Source organism: Macrobrachium nipponense, chromosome 33, assembly GCF_015104395.2.
Source record: "Macrobrachium nipponense isolate FS-2020 chromosome 33, ASM1510439v2, whole genome shotgun sequence".
Lineage (NCBI taxonomy): Eukaryota > Metazoa > Arthropoda > Malacostraca > Decapoda > Palaemonidae > Macrobrachium > Macrobrachium nipponense.
In genome coordinates this window covers 27,436,249-27,456,604 of record NC_087219.1, presented here as the reverse complement: position 1 = coordinate 27,456,604, position 20,356 = coordinate 27,436,249, and the positions used below count along the sequence as shown (strand labels likewise).

The 20,356-nt window shown below is 36.3% G+C and overlaps 1 protein-coding gene across 2 annotated transcripts in view; it reads left to right on the top strand.

Moving 5' to 3' along the window:
• The window catches only part of LOC135203048 (serine-rich adhesin for platelets-like), a 72,326-nt gene extending 53,125 nt beyond the window's left edge, over positions 1-19,201 (top strand). For both annotated transcript variants that reach the window (XM_064232633.1, XM_064232634.1), the window contains exons 2-5: positions 14,698-14,984; positions 15,604-16,300; positions 16,904-17,093; positions 18,355-19,201. In XM_064232633.1, coding sequence (XP_064088703.1) covers positions 14,698-14,984; positions 15,604-16,300; positions 16,904-17,093; positions 18,355-18,561 — 1,381 coding nt within the window. In that variant the 3' untranslated portion in view covers positions 18,562-19,201. The remainder of the gene's footprint in view (positions 1-14,697; positions 14,985-15,603; positions 16,301-16,903; positions 17,094-18,354) is intronic.
• The last annotated feature ends 1,155 nt before the right edge of the window (positions 19,202-20,356 follow it).

The window sequence follows — 20,356 nt, the reverse complement described above, 5'->3', positions numbered from 1 at the left end:
AGTTATGAGTTTCATGATAGTGGCTGCCATCTTTGATGACGTCATAACCGGAATACCTACCATGTGGCGGATGTCCACCCAAGTCAAAAGTACTAAAGCGCCTACTAAGCATTTCTGAAGTAAAATTCTCCATACTCGAGTTTTCCCACAGAACCACACCCAGAACCTGGACTAATATAATTTTACAAAACGAGCTACTAACTATTTCAAGGCCCATGACACCCTCCTTTTTTCATATAACTAATGAACTAGGCTTCTGATTAATGTGAAACCGAAACCACCAGAGTTTGAGACACCGACCTAATTAAGAAAAATGGATTCAAGCATCTACTCCGCATTATTGTCTTACTTTATATCGAGAAATGTCATCTCAATTTTGTGGCATGGTGAGAAGGGAAATTAAGACCTGGCAACTAGGCGCAGAAAGACGTGTGTCGACCATGACGTGGGGCCCCGTGACGTTTACACCTGCCACGCCCCCGTTTCTGTATGGTTATGAAATAATATATAAGTTGCAGTGAATTATACTGTTCTTTAATGGAATCTAAAATACTGATTGGTTATTATGTTTGAATAAACTCATTTTTACCTTCACTTGTGTTTATTATTTAATTAATATGTAATTCTTACGAAAAAGAAGACAGAAAATTAAAATCTCGGATGGCAGTCAGAGACTCAGAGAGGTGATCGTGTTAGGGAAGGTACACGTCTGTGAGATACAGGCATTGACAAGGGCTCCTGCTGACACCTTGCTTACTGCCTACTATTGATATTTTATTTCATGTCTAGAATGCTTCACCATTGTCCACAAGGTTGTCGTAATACTTTTGTGTTACGACTCTTAACATACTACAGGAGGGAAGAAGACAATAATAAACTGAAGATTGGATTGAATAGGTTGGTATCATGTCATGTTTAATGGCGTACCATCACGGACATGTATAGTTGAATATTATGCATTATCAGATTCTCTCTCTCTCACTCTCTTTATATATATATATATATATATATATATATATATATAATATATATATATATATATATATATATATATATATATATATATATATATATATATATATTATATATATATATATATATATATATATATATATATATCTAATATATATATATATATATATATATATATATATATATATATATGATATATATCTTATATATATATATATAATATATATATAGTATATATATATATTATATATATATATATATATATATATATTATATATATGTATATATATATATATATATATATATATAATACGTATATATATATATATATTACGTATATATATATATATATATCTATATATATATCGTATATATCGAAATCCCATCTTGTGAGATACTCTCCAAAACAAAGTTTCCGATGTGCCTTCAGGTAATATTCCTTCCTTCTTGAGTTCTCTTGTCAGAGTAGTAATTGTAAAGGTATCCTTTGACAAGAACTTGCTGTGAACATATCGACGAATTGTACCGATGGTAAAAGAGTCAAACACATCTTCAGCTGGCTGTGTGGAATGAGACTATACTGAATCTGATGAGGGCGGTGCTAATGGTGATGGCGATGAGGGTGTTGATTGTAATGGTGGAGTTGGTTGTCCTGCAATTGGCCGTGAATGTATGGTGCGCCTGAACATCTGACGAATGGCATTCCTTGTCATATCCGTGACATCAGCAACTCGGTCATACGGTCCCTGTTTGGAGGGTAAAAAAATATTTGTCCTCGTGTAATTATCTATCGAAAAACCTCTCTCTTTATCTCTTTATATATTTTTTACCCAAACAGACTGTATGACCGAGTTGCTGATGTCACGGATATGACAAGGAATGCCGTTCGTCAGATGTTCAGGCGCACCATACATTCACGGCCTATTGCAGGACAACCAACTCCACCACCATCACAGTCCCATTACCATCAACACCCTCATCGCCAGCACTATCAAGAGCTCCATCTCCATCACCATTAGCACCGCCCTCATCAGATTCAGTACAGTCTCATTCCACACAGCCAGCTGAAGATGTGTTCGACTCTTTTACCATCGGTACAATTCGTCGATATGTTCACAGCAAGTTCTTGTCAAAGGATACCTTTACAATTACTACTCTGACAAGAGAACTCAAGAAGGAAGGAATATTACCTGAAGGCACATCGGAAACTTTGTTTTGGAGAGTATCTCACAAGATGGGATTTCGATATATACGTATATATATATATATATATATATATATATATATATATATATATATATATATATATATATATAAAGAGAGAGAGGGAGAGAATCTGATAATGCATAATATTCAACTATACATGTCCGTGATGGTACGCCATTAAACATGACATGATACCAACCTATTCAATCCAATCTTCAGTTTATTATTGTCTTCTTCCCTCTTGTAGTATGTTAAGAGTCGCAACACAAAAGTATTACGACAACCTTGTGGACAATGGTGAAGCATTCTAGACATGAAATAAAATATCAATAGTAGGCAGTAAGCAAGGTGTCAGCAGGAGCCCTTGTCAATGCCTGTATCTCACAGACGTGTACCTGACTGCCATCCGAGATTTTTATTTTCTGTCTTCTTTTCGTAAGAATTACATATTAATTAAATAATAAACACAAGTGAAGGTAAAAATGAGTTTATTCAAACATAATAACCAATCAGTATTTTAGATTCCATTAAAGAACAGTATAATTCACTACAAATTATATATTATTTCATAACCATACAGAAACGGGGGCGTGGCAGGTGTAAACGTCACGGGGCCCCACGTCATGGTCGACACACGTCTTTCTGCGCCTAGTTGCCAGGTCTTAATTTCCCTTCTCACCATGCCACAAAATTGAGATGACATTTCTCGATATAAAGTAAGACAATAATGCGGAGTAGATGCTTGAATCCATTTTTCTTAATTAGGTCGGTGTCTCAAACTCTGGTGGTTTCGGTTTCACATTAATCAGAAGCCTAGTTCATTAGTTATATAAAAAAAGGGGGGTGTCATGGGCCTTGAAATAGATAGTAGTATAGTAGGCTACTATTGACCCGTATTATACATTATCGTGATATATTTAATAAATATTTTTATCCTTTCTATATCCTTTGTATTTATTTAACACAAAAATTATTTATTTGTTTTGTATAAATAACAGTCATCTGTAGTCCCATAATAATTAGGTCATATTATTATTTTGTCAAGCAAGCAACTGACTTCTATAGTACTCACTTTAGCTTTGTTTACGAGTTGAAAATTAATGTAGCGGTGGCTGGAAGAATGGAACTGTAAAGTAGCATGTAAGTTCTTATCATTATTAGAGTTATGGCTGTAAAATGTCTATGTACTTAACATTTGTTAAATAGAGTAATACGCACCCATTAAATAGATAATAATACTACATATGTAATATATACGCTATAGTCAGGGTACAGATCATATTAATTCCGCTATAGCCTACTCGGTTTGTTTTAACGAAGCAGGACTACTTTCTTTTGGGTTCAACTGACTTGCATACTAATGAAATCATGGATACATTTTTATATTATCAGGTTTATGAATGAATATTGTTGTTACTATAATCGATTTTTTTTTCGGCTGGTGTAAATTTCGTCAGATATAATACACCTGGCTGACGAGGGACACAGAGGATCTGTTTTTTAACAATCTCTCCATACACCAAGTTATTTCGAACATTTCTATTCTCTCAAGAAGATTATGAGTAAATATAAGAGCAAACTAGACCAAAAATATAATCACCTAGCATTAATGTAAAGAAAACAAGAGAAATGAAAAATTAGTGCGACTGTGAATTTTTTCTATAGTTAGTGTTTAATGAGTAAGTGTTTAGCGAATTGTTAGGGTTTAGTGAGTAAGCGTTTAGTGAATGTTTATGAGTAAGTGTTTGATGAATGTTTAGGGTTTAGTGACTGTTTCATGTGTCAGTATTCAGTGAATGTTTACTAAGTCTTTAGGGTTTAGTGAATGTTTATTGTGTAAGTATTCAGTGAATGTTTTGTCTTTAGAGTTTTAGTGAATGTTTTGTGTTTTGTGAATGTCGAGTGAGCGTTTAGTGAATGTCTTGTGAATGGTAGCGGTTAGTGAATATTTAGTGTGTAAGTATTCAGTTAGTGTTTAGGGTTTCAGTGAATGTTTTGCGAATGTTAAGTGAGCGTTCAGTGAATGTCTTGTGAATGGTAGCGGTTAGTGAATATTTAGTGTGTAAGTATTCAGTTAGTGTTTAGGGTTTCAGTGAATGTTTTGCGAATGTTAAGTGAGCGTTCAGTGAATGTCTTGTGAATGGTAGCGGTTAGTGAATATTTAGTGTGTAAGTATTCAGTTAGTGTTTAGGGTTTCAGTGAATGTTTTGCGAATGTTAAGTGAGCGTTCAGTGAATGTCTTGTGAATGTTAGTGTTTAGCAAATGTTTAGTGTGTAAGTGTTTATTGAGTTTTTAATGAGTGGATGTTCATTCACTGTTTAGTATTTAATAAGTATTTAGGGTTTGGTAAACATTTAGTATTTAAAGAGTGCATAGGGTTAAGTGAGTGTTTAGTATTTAATTAATGTTTAGGATTAAGTGAGTGTTTAGTGAATGTTTACCGAGTGTTTGGGGGAAAATGTTTTAATGTTTGTGGTTAGCCTATCCTGAACAATTCATTCACATTTCCGTTTCAAGTAATTATTTGTGTTGTGATACATCATCTCTTTGTGAATATGCGGGTGTTAAAACGGCTCTTTATGATGGGACTTTGGTCTTAATATCAATCGAACTCCCATATCCGATAAAAATTTCATTTCATCCACACGAACCAACAGCAACTAAAGAACAATTCAGTTATGGTAAGACGCGTTGGGCTACGAACCTCGACATGACTGCAGTGCCCTAACTATAGGCAAGAAAAGAAAATCACCGAAGACACTATTAAAACGAGAATACTTATCTTACATTTCTTTTTTTAGAGGAATTAAGAGTGGCACCATATGACTAGTTTAATTATTCAAAAAGGGCTCAGCACACATACTTGTAGCTGTCGTCACTTGTGACCCCCTCCCATTCAGATAAAATACTACTTTGTGTGAAGTAAAAAAATAACTCCGGCAGTAATTCTTATCCTGAAACATCACAATATTTCTTGAATTTTTTGCCTTTTACATTTTATCAGGCTCACGATTTTCAGATGATTACCATATTTCTAATATTAATATTGCCTATGGTAAATTTTGAATAATTTCAAGGTGTCCCATCCCATCTCTCCCTTCCAATCATAGGTTATGTCTGTGAAGGGGTAACCACCCACTAATATTTCTGTCATTACCACCACAGTACTCTAGGATGTGCAGTGCTATTGTAGTACAGATTTTACTTGGTAGCTCCATGTTGGATGCAGATCCTGTCTCCCCCTTCCCCCCCACTCGTTGCGGGGTGTCTGTCAGGGGGAACCCACCCTCCAAAATGTCTGTCACTGGTCATTCTATAATCAGTAGAGTCTGCAGATATATTATATATTAGTTTCATCTGGTATCTCATATATTGCATCTAGACCCAAAATCTAACAAGCAATTAGTGGTGCTTGTTAAGTAAGCCACCCACATATTTTCGGCAGACGGTCAGTTTCACAGTTTACAAGTCTACTCCTAAATATCAGTTGGGGTTACTAGCAGTCGGTATCTCGTTCGCTGTATCTCAATGGTCCGGGCTGCCGCTCTATTGTTACGGCGCCTCAGTTTAGGTCTCTGAGAATTCCCTTCCGAGGACAACACCGACGCCTTTAGCGGACTAACTACGGCACACCTACCAAGGAGTGTTTAGGCATTTGCTCGATTTACCCGGTTCGAGAAAGACATGCCGCGCGTCAGTACCTTAGGGGCAGCAAAACAACATCCCTGACCCCGCCTCACCTCAGAGGGCAGACGCATCTCCCTCTGTGAAGCTGCCACACATCTCCCCCCCAAAAAAAACAGGAAAATGTGAAGTAAGAAGTGTTCTACGTTGTTGCAATGTAGTGTTTCGTAAATGACGTTCACCTGAATACGGATGTGTCTCTTGGAATGTCTGCGTTTGAATCGGTGCACTTGAATCACTGCCGTCTGATATTGCCAAGCGTGTTCGCCATTCTAAATTAAAACACAAAGACTTTCTTAAGAGTTGTGCAGACTGGTATTTCATGTTGAGATCAGAAAATTCTACTACATTTACATAGTCTTAAAATCGATTTCATTGGAATCGTTTACACATTAAATGGTATGACAAGCAGTGACTGCACTTCATAAAACCGGAAGATACCTTTGTTAAAAGGAAAAAAATACGTTACCATATGATAGGCTGTACCAGGGTCAAAATATACAGGGTCTGCTCACAAGGCGGTACTAAAACCTATCCCCGCCCCTTGTGAAACGTCATCAGTTACAAAAGGACCATATCTTTATGAAACTATATTTACGATAACATTTTCATATAACTATTTTTGCGATGGCGTTTTTTTTATATAAATTTTCCTTTTATTGCATGTTGCCGTATACTACGTTAAAGTACAAAGAATGCTCTTTCAAATTATATATAGCACATTACAATTACGATCACTTTCAAACCCACAAGCACGTACAGAAAAATTATCTACGCACACAAAAATGTGCAATTACTTCATCCGTCAACCTACATACATTCACGTTTCGTAGCGTATCTGACTAAGGGATGATGATAGAAAGAAACTGAAAAATTGATTAGAAAGCTGATAAAATTTACTATATAATGCATGAATAAAATTGATAGGTGTTATCAGAAATTTTCGAGAAATTCTAAGTCAAAGGCAGACTAAATTTTTAAAATTTTATGTAAATATTTACCACATTTTTCTTACATAATTTTTCATTTTATCACGTTTTGCCATATACCATGTAAAAGTACAAAGAATGCCCTTTCAATTGGTATATGACACATTATAATTACAATTATTTTCAACCCCATAATCGCGCACAGAAAATATTATCTACGCACGCAAAAATTATAAAAAATTAAGTGTTCGTGAGAGATCTGAAATCTAGCCCCGCCCCTTGTGAAACGTCATCAGATACGTCCAGTCAGACTGATGAATAACTTTTTGTACTCTTTTCGAAAATATTATAATCGTTTGAGGCATGCATAATTAATACCTTTATGTATACAGTTTGTGTTATATGTAAAATTATGAGTTCGGAAGTATATTTATGTGATATGAAGTGCTAATGAGAAATTTGCTGGAAATGTGTTACCTGTATCATTGTCTTCATCATTTATACCTTTGATTCCTTATATCGTATATGATGCAATTATTATACTTTTGATATTGTTTTCTTTTTTGTGGCCAAGTCGTGCAAATGCAACTGCCATTTTTGACACTGCCTGTATCCACATTTTCTTTGTATTTGTTGCATAACAATAAGTATTCACAATAATATTTTGAAAATATAATTAATCTATCATTCTAACCTTTATCATAAAAAAATTTGCTTTTCAAAGTAAGGTATGAACACAGTGACAGAAGTAAATACATTTCTTAAGAATTATTTAAAATCTTGATAATATTACTACCTGAAAGAGAGAGAGAGAGAGAGAGAGTTGTCATGTTAAAAGAAATGGACTTGAAGAGAATTCAGCAAACCAGTATATTGGTAAGTAAATAAATAAGTAAAGAATAAACATATGAAGAAAGCTGGAGTAGCTATGTGTGTTCAAACTGGTATATTTTGTGCAATAAAACAAGGTTTGGTGACTAAATGAGAGAATGGGTATTAAAAAAATCAAACATGTGACCTCTAAAGATTTTATCATCAAGATTTTATGAAAAGCACCATGCGATATGGATTAAATGTATAAAAACTAAGGGTTCTTTAAGTAATTCAGTGGAGAAACAAGTGCGTGTTACTCTTGTGACGTCACAGTATTAGCTCCGGCCCCACTGCCGAGTTAAGCAGACTAGGCTATATACTTTGAATGGTTATTAAAAAACATCAAGCATGTGACCTCTATACAAGTTTTATCAGATTTTATTTAAAAAATCCATGTGGTATGGATTAAATGTATAAAAACTAAAGCTTCTTTAAGTAATTCAATGGAGGAGCACGGGCAGTGTTACTCTTCTGACGTCACAGTCTTAGCTCCGCCCCCACTGCCGAGTTAGGCAGACCTTATTACTTTGACTCTGGGCTGTACTATTCATATTGGATATAAATTGCCGTTAATTTTCTTGAGGACATTAACTCCTTTCGAAATAATAGGATAATAAAAAATGACGTAGACCTATAAGGTCCTATGTCTTTTTGTTGGTTTACACAGCTCCTGACCTTTGGAATATAGGCCTATCTTATATTCAGCCGTTTTATTGTGGTTCTTGTGGTTATTCTTCTTTTTGTTGCTGCTGTTATGGTGCTTGTAGTGTCTTCGGAAATTTTTCTTATGGTATCCTAACATTGCAGAATAAACATATAGACCTTTTCATAAAATGCTGGCGTAAAGAATTATCGGCTTATTGTTTTAACTGAAATTTAGTCATTTGTTTTAATTAAAAGTAATCGAGATCTTTATGAATATAGTTTACGCTAGAATATTCTCTTGACAACAGAGAGAGAGAGAGAGAGATTTTACAAGAATGGCCCCAAAACCAAGTGATTCAAGGGCTATTCGCAGACTGGTTTGGATGATCTCATGCATAACTTTTCAGCTATCATATATTTTTCTAATTTGTTAAGTACCTTATCACGCCTTTCTATCGTAGCCTTCATTTTCATAAAAATTCTACAGCAGCATTACGTATATTTACTCGTAAGAGTGATGTTATGTGTTATCCCTTTAGTAAATATATTTTCAATATAGTTCATTGAGAGCAGTTTGATAGTTGTCTGTAAGGCTGAGACAGTCCTAAGATTTGGTCAGCCACGCATGTATGTGTATTTGCTCTTGCTTATACGTGTACATTCCACTTTATGCATTTATATTATATATCGTGTAGTTGAAACTACTATATTAATTAAAAGCTACTCTATTTCCAACAAATACAGGTAGAAGACTATTTGGAATAAGAAACTTACGTGTAGGCTCATGCCCTGTCATTGTCTCAATATATAAGAATTTTATGTGTAGGCCTATGTCTTGACATTGCCTCAAAATATAATTGACACATAGGTCTATGCCCTGTCATTGCCTCATAACATAAGAAATTGACAAGTAGGCCTAATATCTCAATGAAATTAACATTTGACATGCAGGATATTATGATGAATTAATAACCTAACATCACAATTGGCTGCAGAAGTCTATGCTTCATTTCAATTAATGTGGTCTATGTCAGATGCTTATGCAGACCAACACCAGTTAAAAAAAAAAAAAGCATGATACGTGTTTAGGCTGCACAGACAAAATGATCCAAGATCTTCATTATGATATATATATAACTTTATATATCTTTTATTAAAGATATCAATTGCATACTTCACAACTCCGGGAACTCAAATCTGTGGTTTTATGCACTAAACTCGACATCACCGAACGGAGTTAAATCCGTACTTTTTGTTTGTTTGTATGGCGTTTTTACGTTGCATGGAACCAGTGGTTATTCAGCAACGGGTCCAGCGGCATTACGTGACTTCCGAACCACGTCGAGAGCGAACTTCTATCACCAGAAATACACATCTCTCACTTCTCAATGTAATGGCCGAGAATCGAACTCGCGACCACCGAGGTGGGACGCCAACACCATACCAACTACGCCACTGAGGCGCTTTAAATCCGTACTGGTAATCATTTGGACTGTTAACTAGTGTGACGTCATTCCCCCTCCGAGAGCTGGTCAACTACAAGCGTGCAGTGGGCGGGGCTTAATTGCAAAGCTGGCTGGACTTTGCTATAGTGGTAATTACCCATAGAGCGTCAATCACTGGAGTGGCGATCTCTCTGCCTAACGTGTGACCTCGAGCGGCCATATTGAAAGGTCTCGGTCCAGCTCATGGTACTATACTTTATTAATTATATTATTTTTATTACTACTATTATTTTTATCTGTTTACTATTATTATTATCTTAATAATAATAATAATAATAACAATATTATTTTTACTACTGGTATACTAGTATATTATTGTTGCTGGTATTATTATTATTATTATTATTACTGGACCCAATTTCAGAGAAAAATTACCTTAGAAAAACAGGTTGGCCTAAGCACTCCAACCATTATGGTCAAGGCCTGGGCATCTGCTCCTGGATCTAACTACAGTGTCTAGCATAAATGGCTCTTGTAAATTACAGGACTTTCTCAGCATACAGTTACTAAGCACTTACTACACAATAATGTACAATTACTAAACATTAACATTCACAATACACTTTCACTCAATAAACACTCACAGTTACTATACACTCACACTCACTATACACACTTACTATACACTCACTAAACACTTACACTTGACATACACTCACACTCTATACCACTAAACACTCACTGGATAGTCATCAATCACTAAGCACTCACAATACACTAAACGCTCACTAAACACTCATAAAACACTAAGCACTCACTATACCTCAAACACTCAGTAAACATTCACTAAACACTCACCTAATCCTAAACATTCATTAAACACTAAACAATCACTCAGCAGTCACTAAGCACTGACTATACACTAAACATCCATCACCAAACACTAAAAGCTCATTAAACCCCTAAACACTCATTAAACAATGAATGAACATCCACTCACCACTCACTAAACACAAAATAAACACATTAAACATTCACTAAACACTAACAATCATAAGTAATTTACTAAACACTAACTAAACATAAATTGAATAATTACTAAACATTCACTACACACAAACATTCACTAAACTCTAAACACTCACTGAATGCTTACGCACTAAACATTCATTAAACACTAACATTCACAAAACATTTTCACTAAACTCTAAACACTAACTAAACATACTTACACACTAAACATTCATTCACTAAACACTAACATGCACTGTCCCTTCACTAAACCCAAAACACACACTAAACATTCACTAAACTCTAAACATTTGCTAAACATTCACTGAATGCTTATGCACTAAAAAAATTTTAACACTAACATTCACAAAACATTTTCACTCAGCTCTAAACACCCACTAAACATTCACAGAATATCTTACTCTAACACTCACTAAACATTCATTGATTACTTACACACTAAACATTCACAAAACATTCATTAAAACCCTAAAGACTAACTAAACATTCACTGAATACTTGCATAATAGATTCAATAACATTCACAAAACACTAAACCTTCAGTAAACATTCACTAAACCCTAAACTAAACATTTACTCATAAACATTCAATAAAGACCTATTCACTAAACCATAAAAATTTGCGAAACTTCCTCATTAAAAAAAAAAATTACAATCACGCTATTCCCTGTTCAAGTTGTGGGTTGGCAGACCTTTAAAAATGGCCGCAAGGCTTTGCAACACCCTCCTGGTGGAAAACCACCGAACTACGTGGTATTGGTATAGAGATAGCAACTCCAGGTATATACCCTTTAAGTAATTACCCAACGAAATGTTTAATAGTCTTTTCCTTTTCTTTTGCGTCTTCCTGCAGATTACTCATTTGTACAACGGACACATTAAAAGACCAAGTCGTTGATCAAAACCGAAACCTTGTTAAAAGCATAGTATCTTACTTGGGTGATCAAGAGAAATTGGCCCCGGTGTCATATCCATTTCAGTGATAAATCTATACACTATGTTGGAATACGTCGGACTATTTTCTTGGTGTTTGGTGGAATCCACGAGAAGTTTTGAAAGATATAGGTCTATATTGCTTTATTTTTCTTTCGTATGTTAAAATTATGGTATATATTATTTTTTCGTATATTCAAGGTAAATTCCGTAAGGGACTTTGTCTTTAGTGTATATGAGATAAAATTTGCCTTAGTCTAGTGTACTACATGGCGCGAAACATGTATCTTTTAGTCTCATAAACGTCATTAATGACATTATATTGGAAAAAAAGGCTAGCATCGCTTTTGACATTTGGAGAAACATTGAGACTAAAATCCTCGCCATATTTAATGACGCATGATACGGGATTGAAATTTAACAATTAGGAAATACAGAGTTAGAAATGGTAATACGTTGCCAATATGAAAGTTCTCTGTGGAAATGGTTGATTCAGTAAACTGTGGGTTCGCAGAAGTATGTCGGTAAACTTCGCTATTCTGACAGATGTTGTCCACAACACTTACACGTATTTTAAAGGATTTGCTAACCTAGAAAAATCCTTTAAATGGTAATCTTTTTTATGCAATTGCCAGATAAAAGAAAATGTCATAAGCTTAAGCCTACTAAAGATTGAGTGTATCCATAATTAACTCTGCCATTTTTGTCCCTTTTCCCCCAAAAAACGTTTAGAAAATTATCGTGAAATTGGACTTTCCATTGCTATTTGACCAAATTAATATATAACGGATGTTAAAAAAACACTTTACTTCACACGAATAAAGAAAGAAAGAAAAACTTGAGTATATCACAAGAACGCACCTACCAAAATGGTTTCAGCGTCAGAAGACCACTTAGGCTACCTGGAGACAAATTACTGAAGAGTGTCCGCTGACAGGCCACATAGAGGCGGCCCTCTGGAAATGTAAGGGTAGTTTTCAATCTCTCGACAATTTAGGGGGTGCGTAATGGCCCACCATTTGGGCTACGAAGGGGTCCTAAAAGCTTTTGGATGGATGCATGATATCTTAGGTGACGAGTGATTAAAATGACAAATAATGAAAATAATAGTGTTAGAGGGTTTGAATAGATGCATACCTCTGCTATAGATGGCCAACTAATAGGTATTACACAGATGAACCTAATAAATTTTTTAGTCTAATAATTATGTCTAAACATTTTTACAGGTTCTTTGGCTTTAAATTTTAACCTACATAGGTCACATTTACTATGCGAAATGATCAGGGAACTGCAATCATGTTTTGTCGATGTGAACTGGACAACGCAATCAGTGCAGCTAACTTCTGAAGCATCTACACTGATGACGATATTTGACCTTGACCCTTTGATCTTTTAAGATAAAATTGAGTAAACATTGGCATTTGTAAATTTGCGTTATATTCTATGAATGTGGAAAGGATGCCACGAACATAAAACCAGCAATGAAGCATTTGAACTGCCAAACTCCCTGATCTGAGTTTTTTAAGCTTTGAATACTCCCAAAAGTAGTAAACTTAGAAAGGGTTACGTACTGCAAATATTCAACACGTTTCATAAAATGTCTCATATATTCTTGATAGCCTGCCAACACGTTAATTGACAGACGCGAGCTGAAACAATTAGATACGAAGTACTAAAAGCCTGAAACTACACGGGAAGGAAACTGATGAGGTCAAGAGTGCATGTAAAAACTGACTTATCGGAGAACATCAGTTTGAAAAATCGCTCAATATATCTAATACTACCTCCTCTCCTTTCTGTCTCTTTGTGTGTGTGTGCGTGTGTGTGTGTTTGAGTATTTCCATGGAAATAGATAAACAAAGTTCCTAGACTTGCTCTGGTGAGTAAAATACTGACTTTCATGCCATCAGACGGTGTTGGGCTCCTCACTTCTTAACACACTTTCGGTATTGTTTCTTAGTTTTCTGTTTGACTAGTTGGTCACCGTACTTAGCTTTCGTAAAATCTGATAGTTCAGTTTCCAGTAGTTAATGACGTGAATTTTAAAAGCATATTACATTACAGAGTAGCAAGAGTCTACTTAGTTTTATATGAAATCTCGATATTGTCGACTTTGTGGTCAAGAAAAACGTGAATTTTAAAATCATATTACAGAGCAGAGAAGCAGAGGTCATTGTTTTTTTGTGAGTGAAACTGGAGAAGGCTTGTCACTCGGGGCAGATACTTATTGGTCCTATTGCAAACCATTGCAAACCAATGTTCAAACAGTACTTAAGATGCATTAACCTATCCATAACTTCGCAGAACCATCTTTCATAATCTCAAATTGGGACAAGTTGACCTACTGTTTTTTTTTTACAAAGATAAATCTTAACCTAAGCTGACCTTAAAAAGAACTACTTTAACATAACCTAGCACCACGTATGGCAGTCTTAAACTAACCAAACCCTGCACTGGGAAGGCTTAACCTTGCATATCGCAGGAGGGAAAAAAATCGAAGATTATCACAAAGTCAACTTATCTTTTCGTTTGCAGAGATGGATGTTATCTTTTCGTTTGCAGAAATGGGTGTAAAACAATCTTCTTCCTGCAGAAGTCATTACATACTTGGTTTCATTATTGAATTCTCCTGCTTGTGCTTTTCTTTAGTCTCATAACTTCCCACTTCTTTAAATAAAATGTGAATGCTTCCTTCGTGACCGTTCCACTGGCCTGGGATGCAAGTGAAAAGGTGAAGATTGTCAGAAGACTGTTTACATCTTTTTTCCTCTTCGCTCAAGAGTAAAAACGGAAAGATGGCCATCAGAAAACAGTTTACTTTTCTTGGAAGTGGAATGATGGAAGAAAGCAAGAACACTATTCACCCCTTTCCTTTCCTTTTTCTCTCTCACTTTTCTTTTCCAGGATTGAAAACTGCAAACATGAAGGCCACTGAAAGATTGTTTACCATCTTTCTTTCCGCGTTTTCCACCTTCAGGAGTGCGAGCGAAAAGATGAATAACATCAGAGGGCTCTTCACCTTACTAGGCTTAAACCTCCTACTCATCCTCACTGTCGTCGCCGTCGAGGGAAATGACGTCAAGGTCAAGATGCAACGCAACACGACGCAGTGCAACTCGATGGCTGATTACCCGAGTCTCAAGACGTACCTGGATGGCATAGTTTCTGGGCAGCAGCGACCGTTTAGAAGTCTGGGGTTGTGTTCTGAGGTCATCTGCTCCATGACAGCTCTCAGAAGGAGATCAGTGGCTTATGCTTACAGAAGTAAGTTTATTCTACAGATTAGGCAGTTGTCTGCACACACATTTCTATTCCTGTGTGTCTTCCCAACTGTCTACCTGTGACTGTCTGTCAGTGAGCAAGATCAGTGAAAAATAGTATGGGGATTTTGAGAATCAGATGCAACTTGGTGAAAACATGAAAGGACATTTTCAAATATGGTTAACTTGTGGATAATTCGTCAAAAGACAAGGTCACCCGTTCAGGGAGATAGATTCACTTGGTTTGACCTTTAAAATAGGTAAGAGTCAGATTTTCGATAACTCTAATTAAATGTCTTATAGCCAGTTTAAGTTCTAATTTTCATACTGATGGATTTTGATGGCATTTTGAGTCGTCAAAAGGAAAATGTTATGGTGGCGAATCATTGGAGCTTAAATGCTTCATAGTTGGTCATGATTAGATCTGTCGTATCCATTGTACTATGACAATTATGCCAATAATGTCGTTTTTCATTTAGGTTAAATGAAAACTCGACCCTTATAAGATTTTGGATAAAATTCCTTTTGATTTGCTGACAATGGTACTGTAGTTAATCTCTGTTCTCTCAGGGATACAGACAAATTCACATCCGAGAGATCCTTAACCATTCTTTTACTCTCAGATGGCTCCTGTCTACTCATTGGAGAGGGAACGAGCTTAGACTGTAGGTCTGCTTCTTATGAACTCGTGGACCAAGAGCTCCTGGACACACAAACCCTAGAGATTGCTTTTGAGGCTTCTAACTCCAACAATGCTGCAGAAGAGACTACAGTCGATGCCGTAGCCTCAGTAGCAGCACCTACAACCAGTGCTGCAGACACACTAACAGGATCTACAGCTGCACCATCCACAGTGACAGGGTCTACAACTATTGCCTCATCGACACTAACAACTACTACAACCCTAGCATCATCCACAGTAACCGAGTCTACAACCTCTGCCTCATCCACAGTAACAGAATCTACAACCACTTCCCCCTCCATCGTAACGTCTACAACCCCTATCACATCCACAGTAACCGAATCTACAACTACTGTCCCATCCACAGCTACAGAATCTTCAACCACTGTCCCATCCACAGTTAAAGCATCTTCAACCACTGTCCCATCCATAGTTACAGAATCTTCAACCACTGTTCCATCCACAGTTACAGAATCTTCAACCACTGTTCCATCTACAGCTACAGAATCTACAACTACTGCAGTAACCACCACAAAAGAGGCGACAACCACAACAATAAGCTCACTGGATCTGACAGTTGAAGGCTGTGTAGAAGCGGCTGGATCTGGCACTGTTTATGCTACAGACCACAAAAAGACGTAAGTCCATTTCCTCAAATGTGGTAATAACTGTTCCCAGTTTCCAAAGAACTGCAATTTCTATTTCAAACGGTGATGAAAGATGTCCTGCTTGGTCCAAAATCTTCTAGATACATTTAATATTATTGCCTCTGGTGCTTGTACACAGAGTTAATGGTGTGGGAACTACTCATCCTATGGAGTCGCCTGATGAGGCATATTCCACACCATGGGAGATTGTCTTCCTCCAAGTAACAAGCTTATTGGTCTTAGTCTCAAGCGTATGACGTGTTGCGGTACTATTTAAGTATCATATCATTCAACTTTACATCAGCCAGACTGTTTCTCGTGACATAAATTGTTGGCCTGTTCGTTCATCTTAATTTGTTTGCTATTTTGACAAGTATCTTCCTTTTTTTTGGTCATTTTCTTTTGGCATATGACACTGAAAAAATTCTCAGCAAACTAATAGAAGTCTACTTTGTTTGTTCATTGAAGATTCTCAGTGCATATGTAGAATAATCATAAAAACCTAAAATAAAATTTTCTTAAATCAACTGTAACATAAAACTGAACTTTCCTGTAATTGTACATACAAACACTTCCTTGGCCTTTTCCTTCTAGTTTAAGCACGTCCTACCCAAAAGAGCTGGCCATAGACCGGAACAACAAGACGTCATACATTTCGAACCTCTTAATACTCTCCAAACCTTGGTGGCTGGTCGACCTCAAAGCAGTCAGGCGTGTTGTCAAGGTCTACATCCTTCCGTTTGCAGAGTGTGGTCTCCTGTGCGTTAAAGCCAGCCACATCATGGTAAGATTTCATCATCATTTGATGATGTCTTGTATCCACCTTTTCTCTTTTGCAAGTGCTTGCTAGACTCATGTCCTGTTCCCCCATAGCTGAAACCAAGCACAGCTCCCTATGTAATTGCCAAATATTTCATTCACTGTTTGGGTTAAAAGAGGAATGATGGATTTTTCAGGATGTCGGCCTAAATTGTTTCCATCCTTTTAGGACCAATTTCAAGTTTCTTGCAGATGAAGCATGGCGGCTGAAGGTATTGCAAAGGAAGCTAGCTTTACAGGTCAGAAATCCTAATTAAAAAAAATAAAACATAACAAATAAAAAAACAATACAGATAATTACGGGGAAAGGTGAATCTATACATGCACCTACAAAAATGTCAGTTAATCTATCGTCTCTCTTTTTGAGCTGACCATATATATCCACAGTCGATATCTCTGAGGCTTCAATCTTGCTTCTGATTGGCTGTTAGGTGGTGAGCCTCATGCGCTGTCACCAATCATGATTACTTATAATGATATTGGGTAGGGATACCTACAGTCAGCATAAGAAAAAACACTGTAAGGCAATATTACGTGGCCTTTTAATGTTAAACATGTACAAAATATCTTACAGCTCACAAACACTAGACTCAATAATGCTGCCAATAAGAACATTTCATAGATTAACAGTTAAGGAAATGACTAACATCTGGTATTGCGTCATGTAACAAACATGACACTTCTACAGTGTGGATGCTGATTCTCACACTTATGCTCTTTAAATAAGTGCATATACTGATACTGAGGCTGATAACTTTAAGAATAGATGTAAAACTCTTCAAATAAGTGCATGTACTGATACTGAGGCTGATAACTTTAAGCATAGATGTAAAACTCTTTAAATAAGTGCATGTACTGATACTGAGGCTGATAACTTTAAGCATAGATTTAAAACTGAGTGGATGCTTCATGACATGATGTCTTAACGAATCAGTATTGTTCATAGGATATTTCAGTAAATCAGACAGGGATACAGTCTTCTGTGTGCCTGTTACAGGGTACTGTAGAGTTAGAGTGTAGTACAGGATTTTACGATATTCCTCTTTGCCTTCTTCATGCCCTCTGGTGCATTTCCAAATAAGTGGCCAGCCCTCCAAGACCTCTAATACCTTGTGGTTTTCATCTCCTAGTTTAATAACAATTAGGTCAGTTCTGGGAAAACCAAATTACCTACTACTGTAGTTGTGTTAAGTGACTAATGTAATGATCTCTTCAAAACTCCACAGTTCTACATCGGCTCCACGCTGGTCACAAATGGCAATTTCAACTCCTACAACAACATCGCCAATTACTGGGGAATCTACACTTCGAATCTGGGATACATCCTTGCCCCTTTTAACTCAGATGGCCAATACGTAGCCATTGTGCTAAACGGTGAAATAGGAGTAGATGCTCTGACCCTCGCTGAAGTCCTGGTTTTTGTGGAGTCCTAAGAGGAGTTGGTCTTTTTTGAGCTAGTAGAGGTCTTGGTTTAGGAGTTTAAATGAAATCCTGGTTAGAACTGGACTATCTAGACTCTCCAGAGCTTTCTGGATTACTGATTCTTGAGCTTTCTGAACTCCTGAGCTCTCTAGATAGCCTCTGTAGAACTGGACTGGACTTTCTTGAACTTGATCTGTCGTAATTATGTGGAACATCAAACAGGACTGAACTTTTTCAAGCTCAGTGAAGCTTTGTTGTGTGCAAATCCTTATTTCAGTCCTGGATTTTGTAACATCATAAGCAAAATTTAACTACTAAAGTCACTTGGGGCTTGAATTATGTAGAACCTTGTGACAAACAGATCTTGTACCATACAATTATTACGGATCAGTTTCAGCCCTATAAATGGCAAATGTTTGTTATTGTAATTTGATCGTGTTTTTTTATCAGTGAAATACATGAAACTGAAGAGTGTACAAATAACTTTTGCTAGTTTTTGGAAGAGACAAATGCAAAATCGGATCTCTCCTGCTAGTTGCAGTCATGAAAAATTGATTCTACATTGGTGCAAGCAATGGCTGAATACAGTTTTCCTGTCTGCAGGCCTTCATAATAATTATATAATAATAAGCATACAAACATTGCAATGGACTTTAACTTTCACTGTATCCTTGTTCTTTCCTTGCCTGCTAAAAGCAAATAATTAAGTTTTTTCATTCAGTTACTGAGATACTGCCATATAACAAAGATACACTTACCCATCTAAAAAGTGTGACAGGTGAATAAAAGAATAAATTAATCATTTTAAGTGATGGAGAATATTGTATTAATGCAGCATCTTGCAGCCTTACAAAATAAATGTGTAGAAATCATGGCATTTTTAGGATTAACATCAGCATCTGCTCGACTGTTGCTCTTTTGACCTGGTTAAATTTTCCTCTGTAACACAAGAAGCATTGAATGGTTTCTTCACTGTGTACCGACAGGTTGCTGTACATGGATTCTTGGTATTTAAGCAGTGATTCTTAAAATATACATTCTTAAAATGCACAGAAAATACAATTATTTGCAACCACCCAACTAAAGCTGTAACACAACAGAAGCTTACAAAAGGCATAGCAAAAACATAGCATTCGTAGCCACAGTAATTTTAAGTCACCAGTTTGCTTTAAGTCATCTACGTAGGTAAAGGCACTCATCAGCATTCCCTTCTTGGGGCACCTGTGTACTCTGAGTGAGATGCCATACCCAGTTGCCCTTTACTGAGTGTTCGTCATGTTATCATATTTCTAAAACTTAAGGTTGTGAACCCTAGCTGTAGGATCAATCTTCTAAATAGCAACTGCCAAGGTTAATGTGAAACTTCCATAAACAAGATGAAGTAATAAAAGTACATCATTAAAATACAAATAGCAGTAATGTTTTCCATCAGTGTAACCAGCTGCAAATAAAGTACAAAACCCCGTCGGCGGACCTGTATCCAGGAGCATAGCTGCCTCGTCAGACCCAAGGCCTGTACAGAATTCACAAGAAGCCAATAGATGACCATCTCCTTGAATATAATATTCCTTACAAGACATCACTAATAAAGTAAAATAGTAAAGTAAATGTCTTATACAACTGTCGTCTGAAAGTGGTCTTTTCACTGGATCCATGGAGTCTCAGACCTGCTACTTTAAAGTAATATCAATAGTTACAAGAACCAAGTCAATTTCAAAAATCAAACCAAGACTTGATGCAAAAACACCCTGTGCACTTCAGTATTTTACAAAATATCTTGAATACGACTTGATAGAAAAATGAAAG